The following is a 25,357-nucleotide window of genomic DNA, read 5'->3' as shown; positions in this document are numbered from 1 at the left end:
AGGAAAACAGGACCCTTCAGGTCTGTCACAAAAAATCACTACACAAATTCAAGTAATAACTAGTAAACAGATAAATCTACCTTGGTACTGTTAAGTAGTAAGACAGAAAGGCATGCTACTGTGAGATAGCATACCTCAGGGACAGTGTAAGGCCAGAAGAGATGCCAGGGCTTTCAGAGATTCCAAAAGAATCATGTTCTGCAGAAACATGTGCCTTCCAGTTTTTATAGAGACTGTAAAATTTCTGCAAAAGATTAAAATTTCTTTTTAATTAAGAGCACAATATAAGAAATAAAATGTACTCCAAAATGCAGACATGAAAACTCAATTCCGAAGAGGAATATAGCTAGCACAGAGTAAAAACAGAAATCTTGAATGATTTACCTGAGTCACACACACAAAAAAAAATCCTTGAGGTGAAATTATAGGCCTAATCATGCAGTTTTAGACTATATCATTTGTTATAATAAAACCAAAAAATGCCATGCCTAGAGCTCTTCACTGGGCAACTGAAAAAGCATTTTTCATGGCATATTATGAATCGGCCCCGATAAGCATCGTAAAGAAACAGAATGTACTTCATTTCCCAGTGCTTATAGAAGAATAATCTGTTTCCATAAAAATATCAGTTTTTGTTAAATGCACACACGCTGTCCTGGTCAAGTAATTGGATTTATCTCAGATACCTGTGGGTTCCTGTAGATAGCACTGTCCTTCCTTTAGATCAGTAAAGCTAAAGTAACAGTATTAAATCCAGCTCACTTCTATTTATGCCTCCATATCTTAGGTCCAAGTCTGTAAGTGCAAGAGATCAGTAATCCAGATTAAACTCATATTTTTGTCCAAAACAGAGTTTATCTTCATTAAATCAATCACACTTACTGAAAATGTAGCTTTCCTAAAGTACTTCTTTTTTCTTTTTTTTTTTTTTGCCTCCAATACCACACTTGGACTGTAGAGTAACCAAATATTTATATGGTGCTTTTTCTTCAACAAGATGGAATAAGAAAGAAAGAAAGAACAGATAAAAAAGGTTGGCAAATTTGCAGTGGAAAAGGAACTCTCATCCACTGTCGATGGGATGCAAGCTGGTACAACTGTGGTTTTTATTTGTATTTATATTCTGCAGATGAGTGAAACTATCTGATATCTGTCTTTCAATTTTTGGCTGATTACATGCAGCACCATTACCTCAAGGTCCATCATTTTGTGTTAAATTATACCACTTCATCTTTCTTCACAGCTGTGTAATATTCCACTGAATCCAGTTTCTCTATTCATTCATCTGGTGGAGGGCACTTGGGTTGGTTCCAATTTTTAGCAATTATAAATAGTGCTGCTATGTACAGATGTATAGATGGATCTTTTTGTGCTAAAATTTTCATGTTATTTGGATAGAAACCTAATAATGGTATTGCTGGATTAAATGGGATTTCCATTTGAATTTTCTTGAGACATCTACATACATTTTGCCACAGAGGTTGTACCAGCTTGCATCCCATCAACAGTGGATGAGAGTTCCTTTTCCACTGCAAACTTGCCAACCTTATTTATCTGTTCTTTCTTTCTTTTCTTTCTTCTTTCTCTCTCTCTCTCTTTCTAAAAAAGATTTATTTATTTATGCATACAAGAGCTCGGGTACTGGCCAGAGGTGTGGGGGATGAGAAGATTCACCAGAGAAAGAGCAGGGAACAGAACAGGCAGATTGACTGAAATACACTGCTGAGGGGAGCAGTGGGCGAGTCAGGAGAGGTCTGCTGCACCATGTGGGTACTCCCTGGCCGGCCAGGAATCGAACCCATGCTGCAGAGGCTGTGGACAGGGAGCTACCTCAGCAGTGTATTTCAGTACATCTGCCAGTTCTGTTCCCCACTCTGTCTCTGGTGAATCCTCTCACCCCTCGTACCTTGGCCTGTACCCTAGTTCTTGTATGCATAAATAAATCTTTTTTTAAAAAGAATATAAAAGTAAGAAATACCTGTTTTATACAGCATTGTATAAATTGTATTTTCTGAGTGGAAATATTTAAAATATACTAGAAAATGTGTTTCATAACTGGTGAATTCTTTTTAGAGAATTTCTATTAGATCAAAATAAGGATTTTTATCTTTTGAGTTTTAATGAAGCAGTATAGCCATGTTGTTCATTGACATGATAGGCCCTAAGGATTTCAACTTTTTCACAAATGACACCAAGTGTCCATAAATGAATAATCATAGTAAAGGTGATCAGGAAAAAAAAATCAAATAGAAGCAAATTTTCTCTTTACAACCCTGTGAGATAGGATTAAGAAAATAATTTGCCCACAGTTCCAACTGCTAGTAGTGACAAAGTCCATATATTAACCTAAAATTATTTCACTCCAGCTCTATATTCTTACCCTTTTGCATCACCCAGGCCCATGATACCATTCAGACTCTTATTGCTTTCACCCACCACTGTTCAGCATGCAGAGGAGATGCTATGAAAACCGGCGGATGATAGACTGTGATCCAATCATTAGGTATGATCACAGGAACTAAAAAGAAAAGGTTGCCAACAGATTTCTTTCAACTGCTAGAAGCTTTGCCAGTTCTTACAAGAAAGAATAGCTGTGATTTGACATGTGTAGAGTCAAAACTGTCTTTGTAAATTTGGAGTCAAACTTTCTCAGAATCAGACTTACTGTGTATCCTAGAATTTCACAGTTACCAGGGACTTAGCAAGCGTCTCATCCTGAGATTGCCAAGTAGTTTTGGTAATGTCTCATCACTGTAAGTATATAAATTGTTTAATCATCACCTAGATTAAACATGTTTTATTTATTTTTTAAGATTTATTTATTTATGCATACAAGAACTGAGGTGTAAGCCAGAAGTGCAGGCATGAGAGGATTCACCAGAGAGAGAGGGGAGAAGAACAGGCAGATCTACTGAAATATTCTGCTGAGGGGAGCAGTGGGTGAGGCAGAAGAGGTTTGCTGTGCCATGTGGGTTGCTCCCTGGCTGGCGGGGGGTCGAACTCGTGCTGCAGAAGCTGCAGATAGCTTCGCAGTGCTGTGCTTAACCCCTTGCACCACCAGGGAAGCCCTAAACATGTTTTAATCCAAATGCCTATAGAAGGAAGACTTGCAGTATTCACGTTGCTACAGGACTCTCCACTTCCTGTTGGTCACAGCTGGCCTGATCAGGCATGCATCTGTGCCATCTGCCTTGACTTTTAGGTATTTGATGGTGAGGGCCTTAGCTAAAGATGTGACCATTCTTTTCTAGAAATGACTTTTCTTCTTACAGAATTTTTAGCATCCTTGGAAAAGAAGATAGGAATTTCTCAGTCACATTCATTGGAAGAGGACAGGGAGTTGCTAGTAGGTGTGCTTTAAGCTTCAGAGAAGGAATGAGGTGGCACTTCCAAAGCCAGAACATGAGGCACATGAGACAAACTTCTCCTGAAAGTCTAGTTTTGTGCTGTAACTCAGTTTACAGATAAAGAAACTGAAGTCTAACCAGAATATGTTGCTTTCTCCAGGTCATGCAATGAGAACCACAGCCAGGGCCCCCTAAGTCCCACCCTACATCATCTCCATTATGTACTCTGCCTCTGAAAGAATTATATCACTATAATGTTTTAAACATAAAAACCCATCTTTAAGAGTTTACAGCAATACTCCAGTAATATCGTTAGCATATATTCTGCTTCTAAACATTCCACGTTTTCTTACATTTACTTCAACCTGGAGCTCACAGTGCAGAAAGGAACTGTACTCCAGAGGTATGTATGATATAGCGGTGGAGCCAGAATCTTACTCAGCCTCAAGTGCTAGTGAAATTTACCAGAATTGCAGTGTGTAGACCATTCAAGGAATTTATGTTTTAGAATCATTCAGACAGACAGGTTCCTTTAGACCACTGTATCATATTACTAAGTATATTTTACTCTGACATTCAGTTGTAATTCCTTACACTCTATTTCTACTTGATAGGGCCAAGCAGATTGCAAAGGAAACAGATGTGGCTATTTGTTCAAACCCAAAGACCACTATACATTCTTACATGATACTAAATATAGGCAGATGTTGAGGCATTGTTTACCCCTAATAAAAATGTACATCATGTCCCCTTTTCGTATTTCAGAGGACACAACCCTATACTTCCATCATGGTCTTCTCTTGAGTCTGAGACTAGGGAGTCATAGAGAAAGAAGCATTGAGGAAAGAAAGATGGTCAGCCCCTGCTGGAAGCCATGAACCCTGACACTGGCATCTAAATAGAGGACTTTTTTTTTGTTCCTAATGTCTTACTTGGAAAGGAGTGTCTTGTAGCTGACAGGGTCAGATTAGCCACCCTGCAACGTCCCTTAGTGTGTCAAAAGTCACTTTATGTTAGTGGGTCCTATTATGAAAGGCAGGAAGGAAAGGCAGCTGGCTGCCACCCTCTGCCCAGGTCTCACTGTCATGATCTCTTTCCATCTATCTCGTCTGTTCGTGTTTATGTGGGTGCAGATGGGTGCATGTGCAGTTTCTGGGATGCTAGCTCTCTGGCATGTTCCCATCCACTGCTTGACTGAAGACACCAAGAATATTAAAACAACACAGGCAATTCTTTTGTCTACACATTTTCTGTCCAGAATTTCTGCTTGTCAATGATTGTAAAACCAGTATTTCGTTCCTGAAGACTTCCATTTCCCCTGCTGTCTTGTGCTGATCTAGATGAGCCAAGAGTGATGAACAGTTCTCAAGGTCAATCAGTTGTGTTACAGCTAATAAACTTTTACCGCCTTAGTTATAGTAATACCCATTGAAATTTGGACACTTGTACAAAAAGTCTTTATAGAGAATATTGATTTTTGTTCTTTCATCCCCTCTTTTTATTTTTTACCCATCTGAAGAACCCTTTCAGGTTGTCCTCAGCTATTGCTACTATTGCTGTTACTTATGTGTCTCCTTTTTCCTCACCAATCCATGCTTGTATGCTTATTTCCATAGCTCTACCTGCAAATTAGAATGATCCTGTTTTCCCACCAAATAGATACTATTAATATTTATTTACCTGACAGTCAAATTTTTTAATTACTTAATTAGCAGTAGTGAAAACAATTAGTATTTGGTAGCAGAGACATGCTAAGGACAAAAATTAGCATAAATGAGATGTAGACAGAGGTTGAATTCTAAATAAAGAAAACAAATGTAACCTCTTAATTTGAGCAGTGTCTAAACCCCCCAAAATGCCCTCAGCACATGATGTGTGTGCTCATGTGGGCACACACACTTCTACCCCACTTTTGAGGCTGCTGTCTTCCTCCATCTTACAGCCAGGGACCTCACTCTGAATATGGCATTTCTTTTCTCTTGTCTGCATTTGTAGGCATCAATCAGTTGAGAGCATATTTTGCATAAGCTCTATCCATTTAATTCAAAACGTGAGGAGAATGTACACTATGCAGAGTGTGTAGTTTAAACTGTTTCTTTGCCTTCTGTAAATAGAAGGAATAAGACTGGATACCATTCATGCTCAGATAAGACCTCAAAAGCCTCTCTACTTTCACAATTAGGTTGATACAAGGTTTTGGAACAAGCCCATTCCCATCTGTGGCTCCCGTTCCGATGCTGGGCATCAGAGTTGACTGATGTTCTCTCTTGCTGGCAAAGCCTTAAATAAGGTCTGCAAGTAGCTCCCCCATGTCAGAATATATAGATGCACAAGCTAAAAGGGCTGAGAAACAAACTGTCACACCAGCACTAGAGAGTAGACTTCATTATCCTCTATAACAAAATAATAGTACAATTTATTGAACTCCTACCATATGTAGTGTTGTGCTTGCTGATGGACGAGTGTAAGAACAATATTTGTGTGCTGTTATTCATTTGAGCATCCTTTTGTGCTTGCCTTGTGAGAAACATGTCATCTAATTGGTAAGTCTAGAGAATGAAAAATAAAATCAATACAAAGTGAAGCTTACTGGAGTTCAGAAAAGGGAGAAATTTGGTAGGGGGCATTAAAATGTCAGAGAGGAGATAAAATTTAAATTATATGTCACAGAACCAAACTGGGACTGGAAGAGGGACGTGGATGACAAAAGATGGCGAGGAGAGAAAAGGGTGGCAGTAATATATGACTTTTAATAATAATAAGCAGACAAACTTGTTCTTTGCATGGTGAAAGCAAAGCCTTTTTTAAAAAATCATTAAGTAATGAAAGATAGTGTTTTAAGTGTAGAAAAGGGTCAGCTTTTGAACCTTGCATTGTGCCTTTCTTCTAGCTGATTTGTTTAGAACCCCATCAAAGAGTATAGACCTGTAAGTACTACAAGTGCCTTTATCACATGTTAGTGTGAATGACAATTCTTTGGTGGAGTTCCCGAGAATCCCCAACTCCCCTCATGAAAGCTGGGGGGAAGGTCTCTGTGATCTTTGAACTGCTCACAAAAGCTGCTTCCGCAGGTTGCCAGGTATAGCTCTTCTACTTTCTCCCCAGCCCTGAAACCAAAACACCCCATGTAATATGGAAATCCACTAGTTCAGTGGTGAACAAGTTTCTGGTGGCTTTTTAAAGCCTTCAGAGCTGCTTCTCACCCAATAAGTGCGTCGCTGACTCTATTAGTCACAGCCCTGAAAATTTCAACTCATTTCCATCAATGAAAGAAAGACTCTATCAAAAGTGATAGTTTCTTTAGTTCATCAAATCTCTATTCACTGCAGAAACATTACTGTCCTGGTGGTTGGTGCTTTATGATTGCTTTTATTAAGACAGTGAAGAGGCAAAATATATAGGTGGAAACTTAAATTGACTTTATATCACTAAGATTTACCATCTTCAAAATAGCATGCAAGATTAATGCATTTCTGATTTCAAGGTGCTTTTGAAAAAAAAAAAAACTGGTCTTTCCTGCACATAATAATTCTATCAGACAATGGGCTATGGAAGAAAGCATTGGGTATGATTTATTTCTAGAGCCTTTGAAGAATAAAAATACTATATTTACTAATATGTCTGAAATAGCAGGTAAAATATGGTTAGAATATGCAAAGGTGTCTTTCCATCACAATTTTTTTCTTTCAATGTGTTTCTTGTAGGATCTAAGGGAAGAATGTGTGAAGTTAAAAACAAGAGTGTTTGATTTGGAACAACAGAATCGAACGCTAAGCATTCTATTCCAACAGAGAGTCCGACCAACTTCTGATCTGCTCCTCCAGGTATGTGTTTATGTGGAAAATAATCTTTACTACTGAAATGTTATTGACAAGAACTTAAGTTCAAAAGTTACCACTATCTCTCTAGATGAGGCATATTGCATCAGTATGCCAATTCTTTACCCTCTCAAGGGATGTCATTAAAATAGACTGTCTCAAATTTCTGACTTTGTAAGCTATATTTAGATAAAGAAATCCATCAAAACAATAAACAGGTAAAAGGGATGATCAGAAGGTGTCCTCTAATAAACTAAGTGAAAATGTGGAATGGAGTCAGAAATAACTGATTGCTTTGGGGACCAATATTAGTAAGCTTGCATTCTGTGATAAGCAAAGAAGAATTTTATGCAATGCCAGACATTACGTTTTCTTTCAAACTCTCTGTAATGAAAGAGATTTGGAGTTTGTTTTTCTTTGATATTTCTTTCTATGCAGAGTTCCTCCTTACACCACAGTACTTCCTATTCTGCCTCAGTGTTTCACAGATTCTCTTTGTCTAAACTCCGTCTCATTGAACTCTTTCTTTGCTTGAATTCATAACATGGAAAGTCATAAAAAGTCAAACCATTTGAATCATTTTGAAGTTGTCCCTGACAAAGCTCTAGAGAATTCATCTGACTGCAGGCAAATTCATAAAGGGGCAGAGGAGGGTGGAGACTGACCTTTGCTATTTCCCACTTTTTAATCCTATTAATGTGCATATTTGCTCACACAAGCGCCAGTGAGCCTTCCTCAAAGCTCTTCTGAGGCTAAGGTGGCAGAGGGTATGTGATATTTCACAAAGGCAATATAGAGTTTACAAAGAATAACCCCCAGGTCTGGTTTAAATGCTGAGAGAAAGGGAAAAGACAGACAAATGATCTTGACCTCTCTGTCTAACACTGTAGACACTGGTCATGTGGCACTACTTTAAGTAGAAAAATAATTAAATTAGAATTAAGTCCCTATGTCAAACTAGCCACATTTTAAGTGTTCAAAAACCATAGATGGCCAGTGGCTGCCATATTGGACAATGTGCCTATAGAATATTTCCATCACTATAGAAAGTTCTACTGGACAGCAGTTTCTCAGATGTTTGAGACAGTGTTGTTCATATACCCTCTGAACTTTGGCATAAACATTTTCCTCTACCTCTTCAGGGAAATAAGAAGAAATTGGAGTTTGTTTTAGAAAAAGAAAGATGGTTGGTAAAGCCAGACATCAAAATGTAATGTTCCCCCAAATTAAAATAAAACAGCTCTCTGAATTGTAAAATAGATCTCATCTCTTAAATTAATTTCCTTTCTGCTTTATCTGTTAGAGCATAATTCATAATTTATGACTCAAAAATTGTGTGGAAGAATTAGTTATTTCTATTCTGTTTCCTGGTCCCAACCACAATAAATGTTTGTCATAGAGAATCTTGCATCTATAAAACATTGTATTTCTTTAGCTCTCTCATAATCAAGATCCAGTATTATAATTACTTGTAACAGATGTTGCACCTCATGAATTTTTCCATTTTGCCTGTTTTAACTTTGGACTTGCCTTGAATACTGTTAAAGGATCTGTAGTCCTTGTTTATGAATCATGATGGTTTATTTCCACAGTAAACATAGAGGACATAGATATTTAAGCTTTTTCATTTACTCTCACAATTTCCTTAAATCCATATCCAAATGGCAGGGGATGGTGTGATGCTAACAATAGAACTCAGTGTGGATTCATGGGGTATTTTTGGCCAGCCTGCTTCACATTCCTCCCCAAATAGTCTTCACATACAGGGCCATTCTAATTTAAATGACATTTTGTAAAAGATGTGCTGCTAATAGCCCTGTGAAGATGAATGATAGAGAGCATGATGGCTGCCCACTAATATCTTACAGCTCACAACCACAGATGGACTTGCTGGTTTTTCAGGTGTTCTTTTAATTATTTGACTCATTACAAATAATTTGCTCTCTCTGGTGGCACAAATATGTAGCATGGGACATTAGCTTAAAAAACAGTCTGAGCTTGTTTGCCCTTATAGAAGCTCTATTATTATTTGTTCAATGGAATCCTGAATAAATATCACAAATTCATTCTCAAAGCTGTGCATTATTTTGCATATTTAGATGCTTCAGAAATGCAGCCTTGTCCTCCCAGTCTGTGTGAAAGTATGGTTAGTGAGTTTAAAAACTCTACCAGTGTGCCCAGTCCCAAATATTATAGACCCTAGAGCTCTGCTCATGTCTGGAGATTCAGTAGACTATAGCAGGAATCTAGAAAACTTAAATAAGAGACCAGGAAAATGAATAACTATAAGAAAGTGAAAATCAAAATCAACAAAAAACTATGAACCAGAGACACTCTATGGAGGGTGGGGGGCGGGGAGGGGAGGGATTGGGGTCAAAATAAGGGGATTGCAATTGTATGGGGAATATAAACATAAAATTTATTTTAAAAAAATAATAATAAAAGCATAAAAAAAGAGAGTCTACCTAATTCTCTGTGAATCTCAGACAGTTGCATAAGTTGTCATCTGCTAAACACACACTAATGATTATCTACAATCGGAAGGGAAACATAGAGGGCCATTCTAATTTAAATGGAATTTGTGAAAGATGTGCTGCTAATAGCCTGAAGGGAAACAGAGAAAGAAGATTTTTTACCCTTTGTGATTTTAGTAAATTGTAAAAAATGGAAAAAAAATTTAAAAGAGGCAATCAATTTTTTGTCCCTCAGAAATAAAAAATAAAAGGATATGATACGTCGATAATATTTAGCAAATTCTTGTGTAGATGAAACAATAAGGGTTAGTTCTAGGCATTCATTGACAGTCTGGGAAGCATACAAAAGGAACCAGGTTCATGCCGGGAAAGGAAGAAAAGAGACTAGCATGAAAATTAAAGTTATAAGAATGGCAATGAGCTGCTGTGTTGTCAGTTTGTTTCCACAATGATATCTCTGGGACTATGGATGGTAACGCATCAGACTGAGAAAGTCCTCTATATTAAAATAAAAAAAAATGAGCTAAATTCTAAAGAATTGAGAAAGCAATATAGCAAATAAAATGCAACAGTAATGTTCTAAATAGAAGTGGAGTCCCTGCCTAAACTTACTTGAACCTACTGGCCAGAAGAACCAGTTCTCATCATTTTTACCTCAGTTCCTGAACATTGACAGCTAGTAAGGGGCGCTCTCCTGAGTACACTTCCACCAGTTGAGAGGGACACTCATTATAAATGAGTTACCTCTGCCACTCTGTATGTTTACACTAGTAGTACTTACCTTGGTAATTAAGAATTTTTTAAAGTATTACATAAACTGTTGAACTATGATACAAAAATGCGAACGTTTCGAAAGCATCTAAAAAGGCAAGTCTCTAAAAAATTTGGTCAAGTGAAGTTTAGGGAACCGCATTAACTGTAGAGGGTTTTTGAGTGTAAGTGGCTTCTTATATGGTTTTAAGTTTCTGTTCTACTGTTAAGAAAAACAAAACCTGGAACTCATAGACAACCATAAAGTATGTGTTGGATGATAAAAAGAATAGACATTGGAGGACTCAATAGGATACCTAGGCAAGGAAGTGAACTTGTCCCTACCAAAAAATGTATTTTTAACAAATACATGTTACTTACCAATTGTCAGATACACATATACAGTGTTTGCAAACTTAATTGCCATTACAGTCCTTTCAACTAGGAATCCTTGCACCCATTTTACAAATTGGAACACTTACGCCCAAAGAGGCCATGTTATGCAGCTGGTAGTCAACAGAGTGGGTAATAAAATACACAGTCTGGCCACAGTCTCCCTTCACCTCTGTTGTGTGCTCCCTGTGCCTGGAGCAGGAATAGGCAGGAGGAACATTTTTCTGATTCTGTAGGATGACATTTTGATTAACTGGTCCACCTGTGATCAAATAGGATCCGTGCAATCACAGCAAGAAGTCTACTATATTTACACATTTCTGAAAGGCTTTTGATTTGTGGCATCTGAGATTTCCTCTCTCCTGTGTGTTCTGCTTTTGTCTTGTTTTGGACACCTGTGTTATCATTTTTCTGATAGGACATTATTCTCATATTTTTCACCTAACATAGTTTTTTTCTTTTCCTTTTTATCTGATATTTCAAAGGGTCCTACAACCCATATCCTTAGGCCAACATAGAAAGAAAAGAATGTTATAGTGTAGATTATTCACACAAACAGTTGAAAATCTGACAGCTTAGAACCAAGGTATAAAAATTCACTGTCACTTCTTAGAGTGCTGATTTGGTTGGTTAGTGTGTGTGCGTGTTTTTTATATCATTATTTCACATGAGATTAGAGGATTTTTAAATCCTACTTGTGTTTCTGATTTATTCTCTCTTCCCTAAACTTTTTTTTTTGAGGCTGTGAGTTTGTGAGTCTGGTATGGCAAAACACAACATGCTTACCTCTTCACCTGTTCACAAGCAGTGAGTCCTGCTTTCTAGACCCAACCCAACGTTGCAACCTCTTACAGACCTTGCAAGGTCACAGGGTTTCTCATTGAACTTTCCCATTCCTGATGTTTCTGTAGCATTGATGATTCATGTCCATAGTTAAACAGTTCTTGGTTCTGTTTGGGATTATGGAATCCTGGTCTCTCATGGCAATAATGGGTTCAATGCATGCTGTGTGACCCCCAGTAAGTAGGCGTTTCATGGTAACTGCATTTCACCTAACTAGGAGTCATCTTGAGGGCCAGAACTATGCTGAATGTTGCATTTTATCCTCCCACAGATATTATCTCCATTCATAACACATATTCAGCATGTACTTGTTGATGGATTAACAGTCACATACATTTTTTATGGAATTTAATTTTCTTTGTGGGGGGAAATGATGTTTTTTTGCTTGTGGTTTTTATTGAATATAATTCACATCTAATATTGTGTAAGTTTAAAGTGTATAGCATTTTGCACAATGGTTTTGTTAACATTCAGTGCCTCACACAATTCCAAATTTCTTTTTCTTTTTTTTTTTTTTTTTTTTTTTTTTTTATAGAGGCATGTTTTTCTTTATTTGTTTGTTTGCTTGTTTTGTTTATACATGCACTGGGTACAGTCAGAAGTGCGGGAGGGTGAGAGAATTCACCAGAGCCAGAGCGGGGAGCAGAGCAGGCAGAAGGACCGAAGTACACTGCTGAGGGGAGCAGCGGGCGGCAGGAGAGGTCTGCGCGCCATATGGGACCCTCCTCCGGTGTCCGGGGAGCAGCCGGGGATCGAACCGGCGCTGCAGAGGCCGCGGGCAGCTTCGCAACCCAGAGCTCCACCGCTGCGCCACCGGGGAGGCCCTCCAAATTTCTTTTTCTTGTGAACTTTTAAGATTTATTATGTTGGCAGATTTCAAATATAAAATACAGTATCACTAACTATAGTCACCATGCTGAATGTTACAGCTCCAGAATTTATTTTTCTTATAACTGAAAGTCTGTACCTTTTGACTACTTGTATCAGTTTCCCCTATACTTCATCCCCCACCTCTCGCAACCACTAATCTCTTCTGTTTCCATGAGTTCAGTTTTATTAGTCTACACATGAGTGAGAGCACACAGTATTTGTCTTGTTCTTACTTATTTCACTTAGCATAATTCCATCAGGGTTGAACCATTTGTTGCAAATGGCAGGATTTTTCTCCTTTTTATGGCTGAATTATACTCTATTATGTAGTAGAAAATATATTATTAATTGAGGAGTTATCATCGGATATTTTTTATTTGTTCATTCTATCATTTGATTGGAAATTTAATCCATTTATATTTAAAGTGATTATTGATATGTAGTTAGTTTTCTAATTGTTTTGTAGCTCCTTGCTTTTTATCTTGGTGTCTTCTGGGATTTGATGACATATTGTAGCTGTACTATATGCACTACACTCCTTTATCTTCTACAAGAAGATGTGTCTTCTGGACCTCCCTGGTGGCATAAGGGATTAAGTCTCAGCACTATCAAGCTATCACCAGCCACTGCGGCACAAGTTTGATCCCCGGCCAGGGTGCTGACCCACATGGTGCAGCAGATCTCTCCTGTCTCACCCGCTGCTCCCCTCAGCAGTGTATTTCAGTAGATCTGCCTGTTTTACTCCCCACTCTGTCTCTGGTAAATCCTCTCACCCCTTGCACCTCTGGCTTACACCCCAGTTCTTGTATACATAAATAAATAAAAATAAATCTTTAAAAAAGAGAAGATGCATCTTCTGCAAGATTTTCTTTGTAGTTACCATGAGACTTACATAAATATCTTTTGTTTATTACATTCCTTTTTCAGCTGATTAACCTAAGTGGAGCAACAAATTTGCTTCCCTACCCATGGGGGATGGCAGAACAGGCTCTAAAGCCAGCATGACTTATTGATTGGGGAATCAAATCAGATAGAACTGTATATTGAATATCCTGGCCAAATGAGAACACTTATATCTCTGCAGATGAGATTTCTACTTAGGTACCACTGTGAAGAAGAACTTGGTCTATGGATCTGAGTACTGTTTTCTGTGATTCCTAACCCCTTCTCTATTTCAGTCTGTTCTCTTAGTGTTCAAGCCCCACATTTCCTGTGGGGTAGTACCTAAGTGGGCCTCCTAGAAAGTAACCCACAATTCTAGGAAAAACTAGGTGTCTACAGGGGTCCTCTTGGTGCAGCACTGTCCCAGCCCCAGGAAGTAGTGATGCAGTCGTATGAAGTTATTCCTCTTGCTGTTCTAATGCCATCCCTCTAAACTGTTGTGATTCAGAGGGTGTGATTCAGATTCACCTCTGCATTCTGCATTTTCACAGTGGTGTCCTGACTCTGGATAGCTACTATCTGATCTTCTTGTGATGTGGACTAAAGTTAATTACAACCTATATCACCATCTTGATGGCATCACCATCAAAGGATATCTTTCTAATCTCAAGATTATAATTTCTTTGGTAAGAAGATCATATCTGTTCTGTCCACTTACTTGTATTTATATATCAACCTCTGGTACCTTTATTCTATACTTGTTCAATTCATACTTTTATCCTATTGTTTATTTCTGAGGAGCAGAATCTTTTAGACATTTTCACCCTTTGTTACTCTAGAACTCGCCATTTGAAAATGAATGAATGGAGCCACACAGAAGTACCCAGACTGAACAGCCAAACAAGCAACTCATATGTGTCTTCTCTAGGATATCTGGTCACTCAGAGAAATTGGAAAATGTTAGTCATATTAGATGAATGGCTATTGCTTTTTTAAAAATCTATACATCTGCCTTTTGGGTACTTCAAAATATATGCAGTTGAAGTGAGATAAAAAGAAGAAATTGTTGAGAGGACATTAGAATAATATAGAGAACAGTAAGGAGGTGAGTACATGAAGGACTGGGTAAAAGATGGTACAGTGTTTCTTGAGTTCTGGTGATGAAAACTTTGATCTATCAGCACCTCTCTTAAGCCAGAAGGTGAGAAGGAGGCAAGAGAAGAGAAGAAATCCCACAACTTTTAGAGCAGTTACCTGGCCTCACACACTGGTAGGAAGTAAATTTACCTTATGATTTTCTAAAATTGATTAGCTCTGCCCTTGGGCTGCTTTTGTGTCAGACATAGAAGCAGCCTCCACCCGTGCCCTGCAGAATTCATGCCTAATTTAGAAATACCCACAGAGGAGTGAGAGGGACAGTCCAGTGATGCTTCGGGGATGTTGAGTAACAACAGCATCCAGAAGGCAGAGTCACTGGAGCAGTGATCTGTCATCCTGCATGATCGGAGGATGTTGGTGGCTTCATTATGGGCACCTGTCAGACGTGAAAATATATGGTGATAGTACAGCAGCGTTTCTTTCATGCAGTAAGCACTAGAAAGGACATTAACTTGTCTAAGATACAGAAAGTGGTCTCTTTGAAAGATAAGGGACACTGAAATACCACACTACTCCTGCAGGGTAGGGTTTTTGGTAATGAGATGTCCCACACAAGACTGGTTTGGGATCAAGTAAGAACAGCAGAGAAGATGAGACTGAATCTTCAGGGTTATGGTAAGAGGTGATTTTCTCCTCTTCATAATGCATTCTAAGCCCTCTAGAGACATGCTTCTTACTCAATGGCCTCATTTTTCTTTTTTTCCTGACACAAATCCTTTACTCTAGCCAAGCAGAAATACTTTTACTCCTCAGCCCATGACATAGATTTTACCTCAAACTATTCCATATTTTATGTCATTCCTCTGTTCAAAAGGCTACTCCACCTCACCCCTTGCAGCCCCCCTTCATTCAGCTAACAGATATGGAGCACCAAAATTATATTAGTACTGGGAATTAATTGGTAAAATAAATTTCCTCAACTACTTCAGTCTAAAAGTAGCAGGGAGCGCAGAGTGATACAGTAAGAGGCTCATGCAATGCCTTGGGATGGGGGCGACTCTGTTGAATGAGGGACTTGTGGAAGGCCAAGCAGGAAGCACGTCTCACTGTGAGTCTAGACAAAAGAGCAGGAGTTTGTTAGGTGGACAAGGGAGAATATAAATGTCAGCCTGTGTAAAGATGTGAAGGCATAAGAAAGCATCTTTCCTCTTTGCCATCATGTTTCTAAACCCATATGCTTTGGAATAAAATCATCACCCACCCATGCAGCCTTACCATAGCTCCATGCATCCTGCTCACTAGGTCCAGCCTGTATGGATACTTTGCATTATAAGTCTGCTAGTCGCGTTTCCATATTTGTGTCCTCTTCATTCCCAAATCAGTTGAAGGTGTCTTTTTTTTTTCCTGCTCTGGGTTTTTTTTTTTTTTTTTTTAATTTATTGCAAGACCCAGGCTTACTGGTCCATGCATCTTGATTAAATGCTATGTTATGATATGCTTCCAGTCAACATTATTATCAGGGCTATGAGTGTTCTGTTTAAAGAAGTCAAGGTATAATTTTTTTCTTTGTTCGTCTTGGTTTTTATTGTCATAAGGACAAGGACCTTGCCTTACACACCTTTGAATTCTCCCAATATGTAACTTGAACAAAAGTGAACAGCAATTAATGGTGAGTGAGTTAATGACTGATGAACTTCTAGGATGAAAGAAAATCTTGGCCATAGGAGGATGTAGAGGAGATGACTTCAGAAATGAAGTGGCTACAAGTAGAGAAGGATGAGAAGGGAGTGGGAACATTCCCTTTGGCATTCCAGAGAGCACTCCGCATATATAAAAAAAGCTAAGAAGGTATTTGCAATAATATATTTAGATAAGTCAGGATGACCAGGATGACCAGGAGAAACATTTCTCCTTTGAAATGAACTCTAGTTTGTTGCTGTTATACATATATAATAACATTTTTGTACATGTTTGATTTCTCTTCTCAGGTGTAGTCCCCATAGAATCCCCACCACCAAGTCACCTGTGAACCATCACCATAGTCTCTTGTGCTCTTCCCTCCCCTGTTTTAATCCCTCTCCCTCACCCTCCCCTGCTGAATGTCTCTGATTAATAGTTACCTGCTAGTTTTGTCTGAACTCTAGTTTTGTTGCTGTTTTTATTTTTGCTTTAGATTTTACTTTTGGTTTATCTCTTCCTGTTGCCAGTGAGATCTCAGATGTGGCTTCCATCTTGGAATTGTTGGTTCCTTCTAGCTATAGAGAATTGTATTATACTCATATACTTTTGGTTGAGAGACCGATGTTTCTATGTTTCATAGGTATGAGTTTTTAACCTCTCTTACCCTGACCTCCTGCACAAATTTAAATTGTGGTTCCCTGTTCTTTGTATCCTTAAACCAGATATATCCCAAAATATGTATGAATTATTTTCAAAAGCATATGGCCGGCTATATATAAACTCTCCTCTCACCTAAAATAATCAAAAATCTCATTCCTTCAGACCAAAATGGCAAACTGAAACACCTTAAGGGGCTGTATCAGGTGAAGGAATGAGCACAGGATGCTGTGCTGCCAGCTCCAGCCAGCTGGGTCACATGGAAATGCCAGTTAGGTATTGTCACAGTTTTAGATATTGGAAGAAACTGGAAATGTAGACTTATGCATACAGTCTCTCACTTTGTATGTTTTTTTAATTTGCAATTTGCTGACACATTATTTGGCTATTTTATAACACTACCACCACAGGCCAGATTTGGCCTGCAGTTTGCTTCTTTTTCTTTGCACTGGTGGCAGTGGGTTTTAACTTAAAATGTGGTATCTGTGCTTGGAATACCTGGACACCAGACTTCACAGTGCTATTCATAGTGCACCCAGCTATCTCTAAATGTGCAAATAGATACTGCTTTTTTCATTATTTCAACAAAAAAATCATTGAACATCTACTGAAGACACAGAGGCTATGATTTAATAGGAGATAGATAATATGAGCAAACAATTATCCAGTAAATTAAATGAAGCAGAAATATTTGCCAGCAGTGGTCCTTACAGGGAAAAGTTGCTAACACTATTCTGGATGTCAGGAAAGGATTTTAGGACATGGTGACAGCTAAACTGGACTTTGATGAATAAATAGGAGTTTGTTAGGGTAACAGAATTCCAAAAAGAAATTCATACACTAAATCCAAGACTGAGTTTAATACTGAGATATATGTTTAGATTAATCTTCGATCCTGGCTTTAATCACAGCTATAAAATTATCAATGTCTTAGCCTGATTTAGTCTTATCTGGTCTTCCCAACTCCTTTTAACCTTATCTGATTAAATAATTGAGCTCTTTAGAAAAATGAGAACCTCTGAGGAGTGTCATGTTACTTGAATTCTCTGTTACTTTAACCTTCTACAACAGTTTTTCTTAGCTTTTTATCTGAGGAAGAATCCAGTTAATTGGAGTGAAGAAAACTAATAAAAAATGGAGAACTCTCTATGTATATCTAAGGTTTGTTTTAAGGATTTTAATGTTAATGGAAGTTCAAAACCTGAAAGTAAATCAGTATTATATTGAAACAGACTGATTGATATGTAGATTCAGGAAATGTACTATGCAGCATTCAAGCTGTATATTTATTTCATTTTCAAACACATGGGAAACCTGATAATCCTGGATTTGGTGAATTTCATGCAGTAAGTGTTTATCATAGTAACCATAACAAACCCCCCCAGTAAAAATTGTTATTAAACATTATATTTTCATCAATTTTAGATAGATGTTAGGATTTGGAAATGCAAGGGACAGAAAGTACCGAGGAAGGAATGGTGATGTTTACCTGGAGATTTGATTATGCAGATTGGAGCATTAATTTCTTAGCACTCAAAGTTGTGGAATGTCCATTGCTATCAGTGGATGGCACACCAGGGAAATCTTATCCTTGGCATGAAAAGATTAAATAAGCCAAATTCTGATATGAAAGACCAGTGTTTCTAGAAGTGAAAAGCAGTTTGATTTCACTCTATCATCTCTCTTACCACGAGGTGATTTGTCTGAGACCTGCTCTGACATATTCAGGAGCCACTTTCTAGAGCCAGGCAGTGATTCACCATCTGCCTCAGCTATCTAGGAGACTCCAGGCAACATTTTTAACCAATCAGGCTTCAGCAATGGAGAATGTCCTGAGTCCTAGCTGCAGGGATCAGGAAAGGGAGATACAGTAGGGTGTACTCCAAGGGGGCAGATAGACGTTTCTGAATATTTTAGCAGCGACTGCCCAGAACAGGTGAAGCCTCCAAGAGGAGAGAACTTCAGGCAGGTCTGAAGCCCAGTCAACCTTGGGGCAGTCAGAATCCAGAGACAAATGGAGTTAGCCCTAATTGTGCCTAGTCTTTGCTGTTGCTCAGAAATATGGTAGACTCGGTTCACAGTAGCTCCCAAACTCATCACAAGGCTGGGGATAAATATTCCTGGGGCAAGATGCTCCCATATTCGTGATGCATTGATGTATAGTTTGCATGTCTGCCTTCAAATTCAAAACGACATCCCCTCTCAGCCTACCACTACTTACACATATACATTTACACACAGGTTTAAGTTGATTTTCAAAAACTGATAAAAATCTCAAGACAGGTGAGATGGTAAGCAATGTTCTTGAAATTAGGAAATCAGGGAAATGTCTCCTGTTCACAGAATCATCTCCATACAGTGGAGTCATAGTAACCTTTTCTGCCTTTAGAGCAGTTCATATCCTATCAGTTTCTATCAATTGTTGCCAGCCTTGTGTTTCAGAGTTAAGAGCAAAAATAATGCATGTTTTTTTTTGCAAATGGAAAGTCATACCATCCACCTGCCTGGAGGTCCACTGGAATGAGGCCACTGCCCTGTATGTCACAGACACCTTTCTGAAGTCAGTGACTCCTAACTCACTAGCAAATCTGAGACAAGTGACATGAACCATCACCATCTGAGAAATGAATGCAATTATACATCTGTACCTTGTCATAATTCACAGGCAGGATAACACTCACTTGTAAAGTATGTAAAGGAGCAGAGGATGGGCAGGAGCACATGCAAGAGAATTCATTAGGGAAGTAACCTGTGCAGTTCTGCCAGCTCACACCATGCTCTATCGAGGCTGCAAGCTGTATTTCTAACACTGAATAGGGTGAAGACCAGTGTTGGTCAAAAGTAGAGTTTTCCAAATAGATATCTGGTAATTACATTTATAAGGATTTGTACTCAGTCTATACTTTTTTTCTAACAAACAAAAATAATCCCATTGAAAATCTCACTGAATCCTTACAATAAATCAAGAGTATTGTTGCTTTTTTACAGATAGGAAAATGAAATCCCTAGATGCTTCTTCTTCTACTTAGCTAGGGAGCCATTTAGCTAGGTAACCTACTTAGCCAGGTTACCCTGATCCCAAGCTTCCTGCTTACTTAAATCCTCATCTCCAATTGTTGCCTTCATTGCTTTTCCGAGAACACATGTGCAATAGCTTTCAGCAGATCAACCAATTAAAATGCATTTAAGGGTCTGTTTGGCCTTGGCAATATGCTGAACTTTGAACAAATCAAGTTAAATACATTTGTGTGGCATCCTATAAATGTGAGTTACAGACAACACCATTGTGGGCATAACTGATACTTCCTAAATATGTACATGAATCTAATAACCTAGTAACATGATCACGTCACTTTCCCTGGAGACATGTTTATGCCAAGGAATAATCGTCTAAATTTTACATCTCAACTTTGGAGATCATGTAATCTAATCATCCCCATCACCACCACCACCCCTCACCCCCATTATCTTTTGCTCAGATGGATATATGCCTGACGCAAACTCCTGCAGTCTGTTTAGAGGAGACTACAACCCCAGAGTGCTGACCCCAGCATTGTGCTTCTTCCATGAGGCCATGGTGTAATATAAACTTGAAATTTACCTGCATTACAGAAGATGAAGTACTTAGTATAGGAAATGTGCTTTCAGCCTATTGGACAGCTTTGGGAAGTGGCTTAGATGGCGTGATCCCTCTGAAAAGGTCCAACTCCAAGAAGGCACGTTGAAGAAAACCAGACTGGTGGGAGGACAAAAGAAAGGACTGCGTTTAATATTGATCCATGTAGCTGTTTGTATCAGAAATGTTTCCATGATGACTTTTGATTTTTTTGAGATGAGATATGAGACAGAAACCTTAGCCAGGTTTCTGAAATTTGCAAAACCTTAATTTTCCATCTGAACAAATAAAGCCATGGAAACATGTTGAAAATGCAGTCACATAATAGAAGCTCAACCAATGCTGTAATTCCTTCCCTTCTCTTTCTGTGAGGTTTGGGGCTTGTATCTGGGTGGCAGGGGAACAGGGAAGCTGCAGAAAGCGATCTGTTTGCTCTAGAAGAATAATTTTGAGAAACTAAGAGAATGAAGTAGTACATATAAAATATATTGTATTAGATCAGTTTCTCTTCACTATTAACATTTTTACTTTGAATTTTCCTCATAATTTGTATTTCTGAAGATTCTCTGGCAATATTTAGCTCTAAATATATATCCTTATAGGTTTTTAACTCAATGACTGGGAGTATTTAAGCAAAAATATGTATACAGAGTATGCTAGAGTTAAGTGGGTTTGACTATCCTGAATTAAACTATCTTATGTAGTGGTTAATTTTGAAGGGGGAGGAGGCATTCTGAATTGCAAAATCCTTTGAAAATCTGAGTGTGGCAATAGGTTTTTACCCATATATAGAAAAAAATGATTTTGCTTATAAACTCAAGATGCTCAGGGAACCAGTGAAACCTGTCTAGTAACTTCCTTAATTAAGAAATAAACTACAAAGTAAGATTTAATCCATGATGATAATCTCTGAAGCATAGCTATCTCCTTATCGTTTACTCATTTACCTTGTATTGGATACTTTCTGTGTTATATTCTTCTTTGTTTCAGGCCTGTTTTGTAACTCTTTCCAAGTATGCTAGATTCCTGAATGCCCACCTATATGAATTCAAAATAGATTTCCCCCTAAAAGAGAGAATTATTTTCAGCTTTTCCTTTTTATGATTGCTTTTCACTTCCACATACCTAAATATTGAGTGGAAAGGGCTAATGGATAAAGGATCGTGTCATAGGAATCATATTGCATAATAGGTCTACTTCAAGGCAATATTAATATGAAAATCAAAATTCCAAAATAGAATGTGTTGTGCAATTTTTGTATGAGATGCATACAGATGTTTTCCAATGAGCCTTGCTCATATTTCGTTGTTGCATTTGATGTTCAAGGCAGGCATTACAATCCTTGAATTAATGTAAAGATCTCATAATAATATTTGTGCAAAATGTCATTAACTGTTTTAGCTGCAACAGAATTTGCTGTAAAAACAGGAAAGCTGAAATGAAAGAGATAATCTACAAATTGATGCCTCAGATGAAAAATTATCTTCTCATTACAATATTATGTCTATTTGCAAAAAAAAAAATTCACTGCATTAATTCTGTATCAAAACAGAACATTTGAAATGCTCATACATGCCCTTTGTGCAACTGGGTGGATTATCACAATATTGTTCACTAAGCTTCTAGGCTATTTATTTTAGCAAGTAAATTTGCTCCTTTTCTCTCACCAGATAGCTGAAACACTGAACATCCACATAACGTATTATTAATTTGTGACTCCTTCAAAGCAATTTTCTGATATGTATTAGTGCTTACCCAAAATAAGAGGAACTGATAAATTCATTCTATTAATGGTGTGACCTGCTTATGGGGAGTATTTGCATCATCTAACCACCCACCCTACAAAGATTCCCTTGTTCCCATTTCCAATAAGTTCCCCTTAATCTCCATCCCAAAGCAATCATTGAGTTGCTCTCTGTCATGATGGGTTAGTTTTGCTTTTTCAAGGGTTTAATATAAATACAACCAGATAGCATGAACACTTTTGTGTCTGGTTCATTTTGCTTACCTTGTTTTTGATATTGATCCATGTAGCTGCTTGTATGAGAAATATTTCCATGATGACATTTGATTTTTCATGTGTGATGAGATATAAGTACCTCCTCTAAGGCATTCATGGGAAGTGTTCAATAAGTTATGTGAGCAGCTTTTTGGTAGTAGATGTATATGTGTCCCTCTAAGTTCATAGTTAAAAGTGTTCACAGCTATTGGGAGGACATATGTGTGTCTTAGCTAGATTCTAAGGAAAATGAGTTAATATATATGTGGAGTTAATATATATTCAGTCTTTGCTACTCATTAATGTCCAAGTAATTTAATCTCTCTAAATTTCAGGCATATCCCCTTTATAAAAATAATGTTAGCCTCTTGGTTATGGTGTTTTATAGTTAAGTGAGTTAGCATTTGTTAAGTATGTATATATTAAAATTCCAATAACAACTATGTAACCATATCATTTCTCTATCATTCTTTTGCTCCATTTTTAACTTCTTTGTATACTTCATAATACTTAATGCATTTTTGGGGTTTAGTAATTTTTCATTGGCTTACACTCGCAAGTATTTCGATAATTGCCTTTGGCCACTTTGGTTGCACTTGTATACTTTGCAATATACTATCACCCATTTACTATTCTTTGAAAGCATAACACTAAAAACCAAAAGTATTTGCATGATATCTAGATTTGTTCTTTCCATACACGTTCATAAAATATTACACACATCCATGAAATAATAAAATGTATAAAGTTGTGTATACAAATACATACAACTTCTAAAAGAAGCACAATTAAACTGTTATTAGTCCCAAAGTAATAAATTATAATATCCATTCTAGAAAAGTCAGTTAAATACTTTGGGTATCAAATAAGTAGGTAAAATAAGGGATCTGACAATGAACCAGGAACCATTCTTTCACTTAGAGTTTGGTGTCTTATGCTGAAGAAGAGAAACAAAGGGAGAGAATGTGGAAATAGGTGGTGTTACTGAATACTGAGCCAAACTGTACTGATATAAAGGAGAGTTATAATGTCTATTTGAATATTCTGTCTATACACATATATTTGAATTCCAATTATGGAACTTTAATCCTTTATAGCAAATTAACTACCTATTAGTGGAAAACAAGATTTTTATTAGAAGAAGCAATATTTTGAAGAATTTTTAAAAATTTGAAGATTAAAATTTCACCAAAATAGACTAACATTAGAAAAACACACAAAGTCATTGAATCCTCAAGTCTCAGTAACAATTAATTGGAAGATGTAATTAAAAGAAGATTCCATTCATATTATTAATAAAAAATATGAACTACCTAGTAGTAAGATAATAAGATATGCATAAGATCTAAATAAACAGAATAATTTCAGAAGAAATGAGTAAGTAAAGAATATGTCCATTAGATGAGAAACTTAATAGTATTAAAATGTTAAATCTCCTAGAACCAATCAAATATTTAATGCATGTCCATCAAAATCCAATAGAATTTTCTGTGGGTCTTCTCAAGCTGATTATAAATACACCTAGAAAGTTAAAAATGTTCTCAAATAGCTGAGAAAGTTTTGAAAATAAAGAACTATACAAACAAGTATATTGCATGCTTTCTCAATCAAAAAATAAAACCAAGGAATTATAAAAGAAGACATTATTTAACAAGCTCTAGAAATAAAACTGTAAAATTAAGGCTATAATACAAGGGGCAAGGGGACGCACAGTGGGGAGAGGCACAAAGAACTATGGTGGTGGGTGCGGTATAGTGACAGACATCTGAATCACATGTAGTGTTATAAACCAATGTTGCCACAATGAGAAAAAAATAAATCTTTATGAATTAACTATGAGTTAGGAAAAAATGAAGAAGGAAGACAATAGGCAACCAACAGGTGAGGAAACACAAATAATTAAGAAACTTATGAAGCATGCTCACCTCGCTGTTAATCAGAAGTTAAAACACAAGATACCCCCTTTCACCCAATATATGCGTATAAATAAAAGTGTGATAATAAGTGTTATCAAAGGTAGATCTTTCTATATGAAGAATATTGTCATTAGGAAATAGATGTGATAGCTATTTTATAATTAACATATAATAGTATTTAAAAACACAAATATAAAAATATAAATGTCTATAAAAAAATAAATTTGAAAACTTAAAAAAAGTAAGCCAAAATAAATAATTAAAACACACAGAGAGATTTGAAGGAGTGTCATCACCTGCTATGCTGAGAACAGTATTATTTCACTGAATAGGTGCAATAACCATTTTCTAATGCATGTAGAAGTATAAAAAAGAAGTGGAGAGAAACAAAAGTATCTTAAGCACTGTTGAAAACAAAGGTCATGCTTCATGCATTGCTAGTAAGATTATAAGTGATTACAGCAATTCATAGATGGTAATTTCATAGTCAAAACATCTACCCTTTAACTTAGCAAACATCTACCCTTTGATTTAGCAAGCCCACATATCCACATTTAGTCTACAAAATCCTCACTGATTTGTACAAGGTGACATGTAAAAGGTAGTCCGCTGTTTTCAATAGTAAATTAATGAAAACAACTTAAATGCTCATCAAAAAACTGTGCTATAAAAATAAATTGTTATACCCATGCCATGCAATGTTATTCAACAGTTTAAAACAATCATGTTAAATTATATTTATTTACCTAGAAAGATCATTTAAATGTATGAAGTGAAAAAAATGAAGTTACAAAGCAATACAGGTAACATGACTATTGTAGTAAATGCATAAATGTATATATAATATGAAAAATATTCTGGAAAATGTGTGTCCTTATGATAATAGTGGATACACTAGGGAAAGGAATAGGATGAGAGGTGATTAAGTTAGACTTTTTCTTGTGGAGACTGAATTTTCTACAGTGGGGATTTCGTCATACATTACTTACAAAGTAAAAGTACATTATTTAAAAT

At 37.1% G+C, this 25,357-nt stretch overlaps 1 protein-coding gene across 26 annotated transcripts in view; it reads left to right on the top strand.

Annotated features, from left to right (window-relative positions):
- NCKAP5 (NCK associated protein 5) overlaps nucleotides 1-25,357 on the top strand; it is a 1,249,968-nt gene that overhangs the window by 1,072,504 nt on the left and 152,107 nt on the right. For all 26 annotated transcript variants that reach the window (XM_054699647.1, XM_054699644.1, XM_054699660.1 and 23 more), the window contains one exon: nucleotides 7,052-7,171. In XM_054699647.1, coding sequence (XP_054555622.1) covers nucleotides 7,052-7,171 — 120 coding nt within the window. The remainder of the gene's footprint in view (nucleotides 1-7,051; nucleotides 7,172-25,357) is intronic.

This window comes from Talpa occidentalis, unplaced genomic scaffold (assembly GCF_014898055.3).
Source record: "Talpa occidentalis isolate TD23 unplaced genomic scaffold, MPIMG_talOcc4v2.1 talOcc4.3, whole genome shotgun sequence".
Lineage (NCBI taxonomy): Eukaryota > Metazoa > Chordata > Mammalia > Eulipotyphla > Talpidae > Talpa > Talpa occidentalis.
This window is presented reverse-complemented; position numbering and strand designations above follow the sequence as displayed.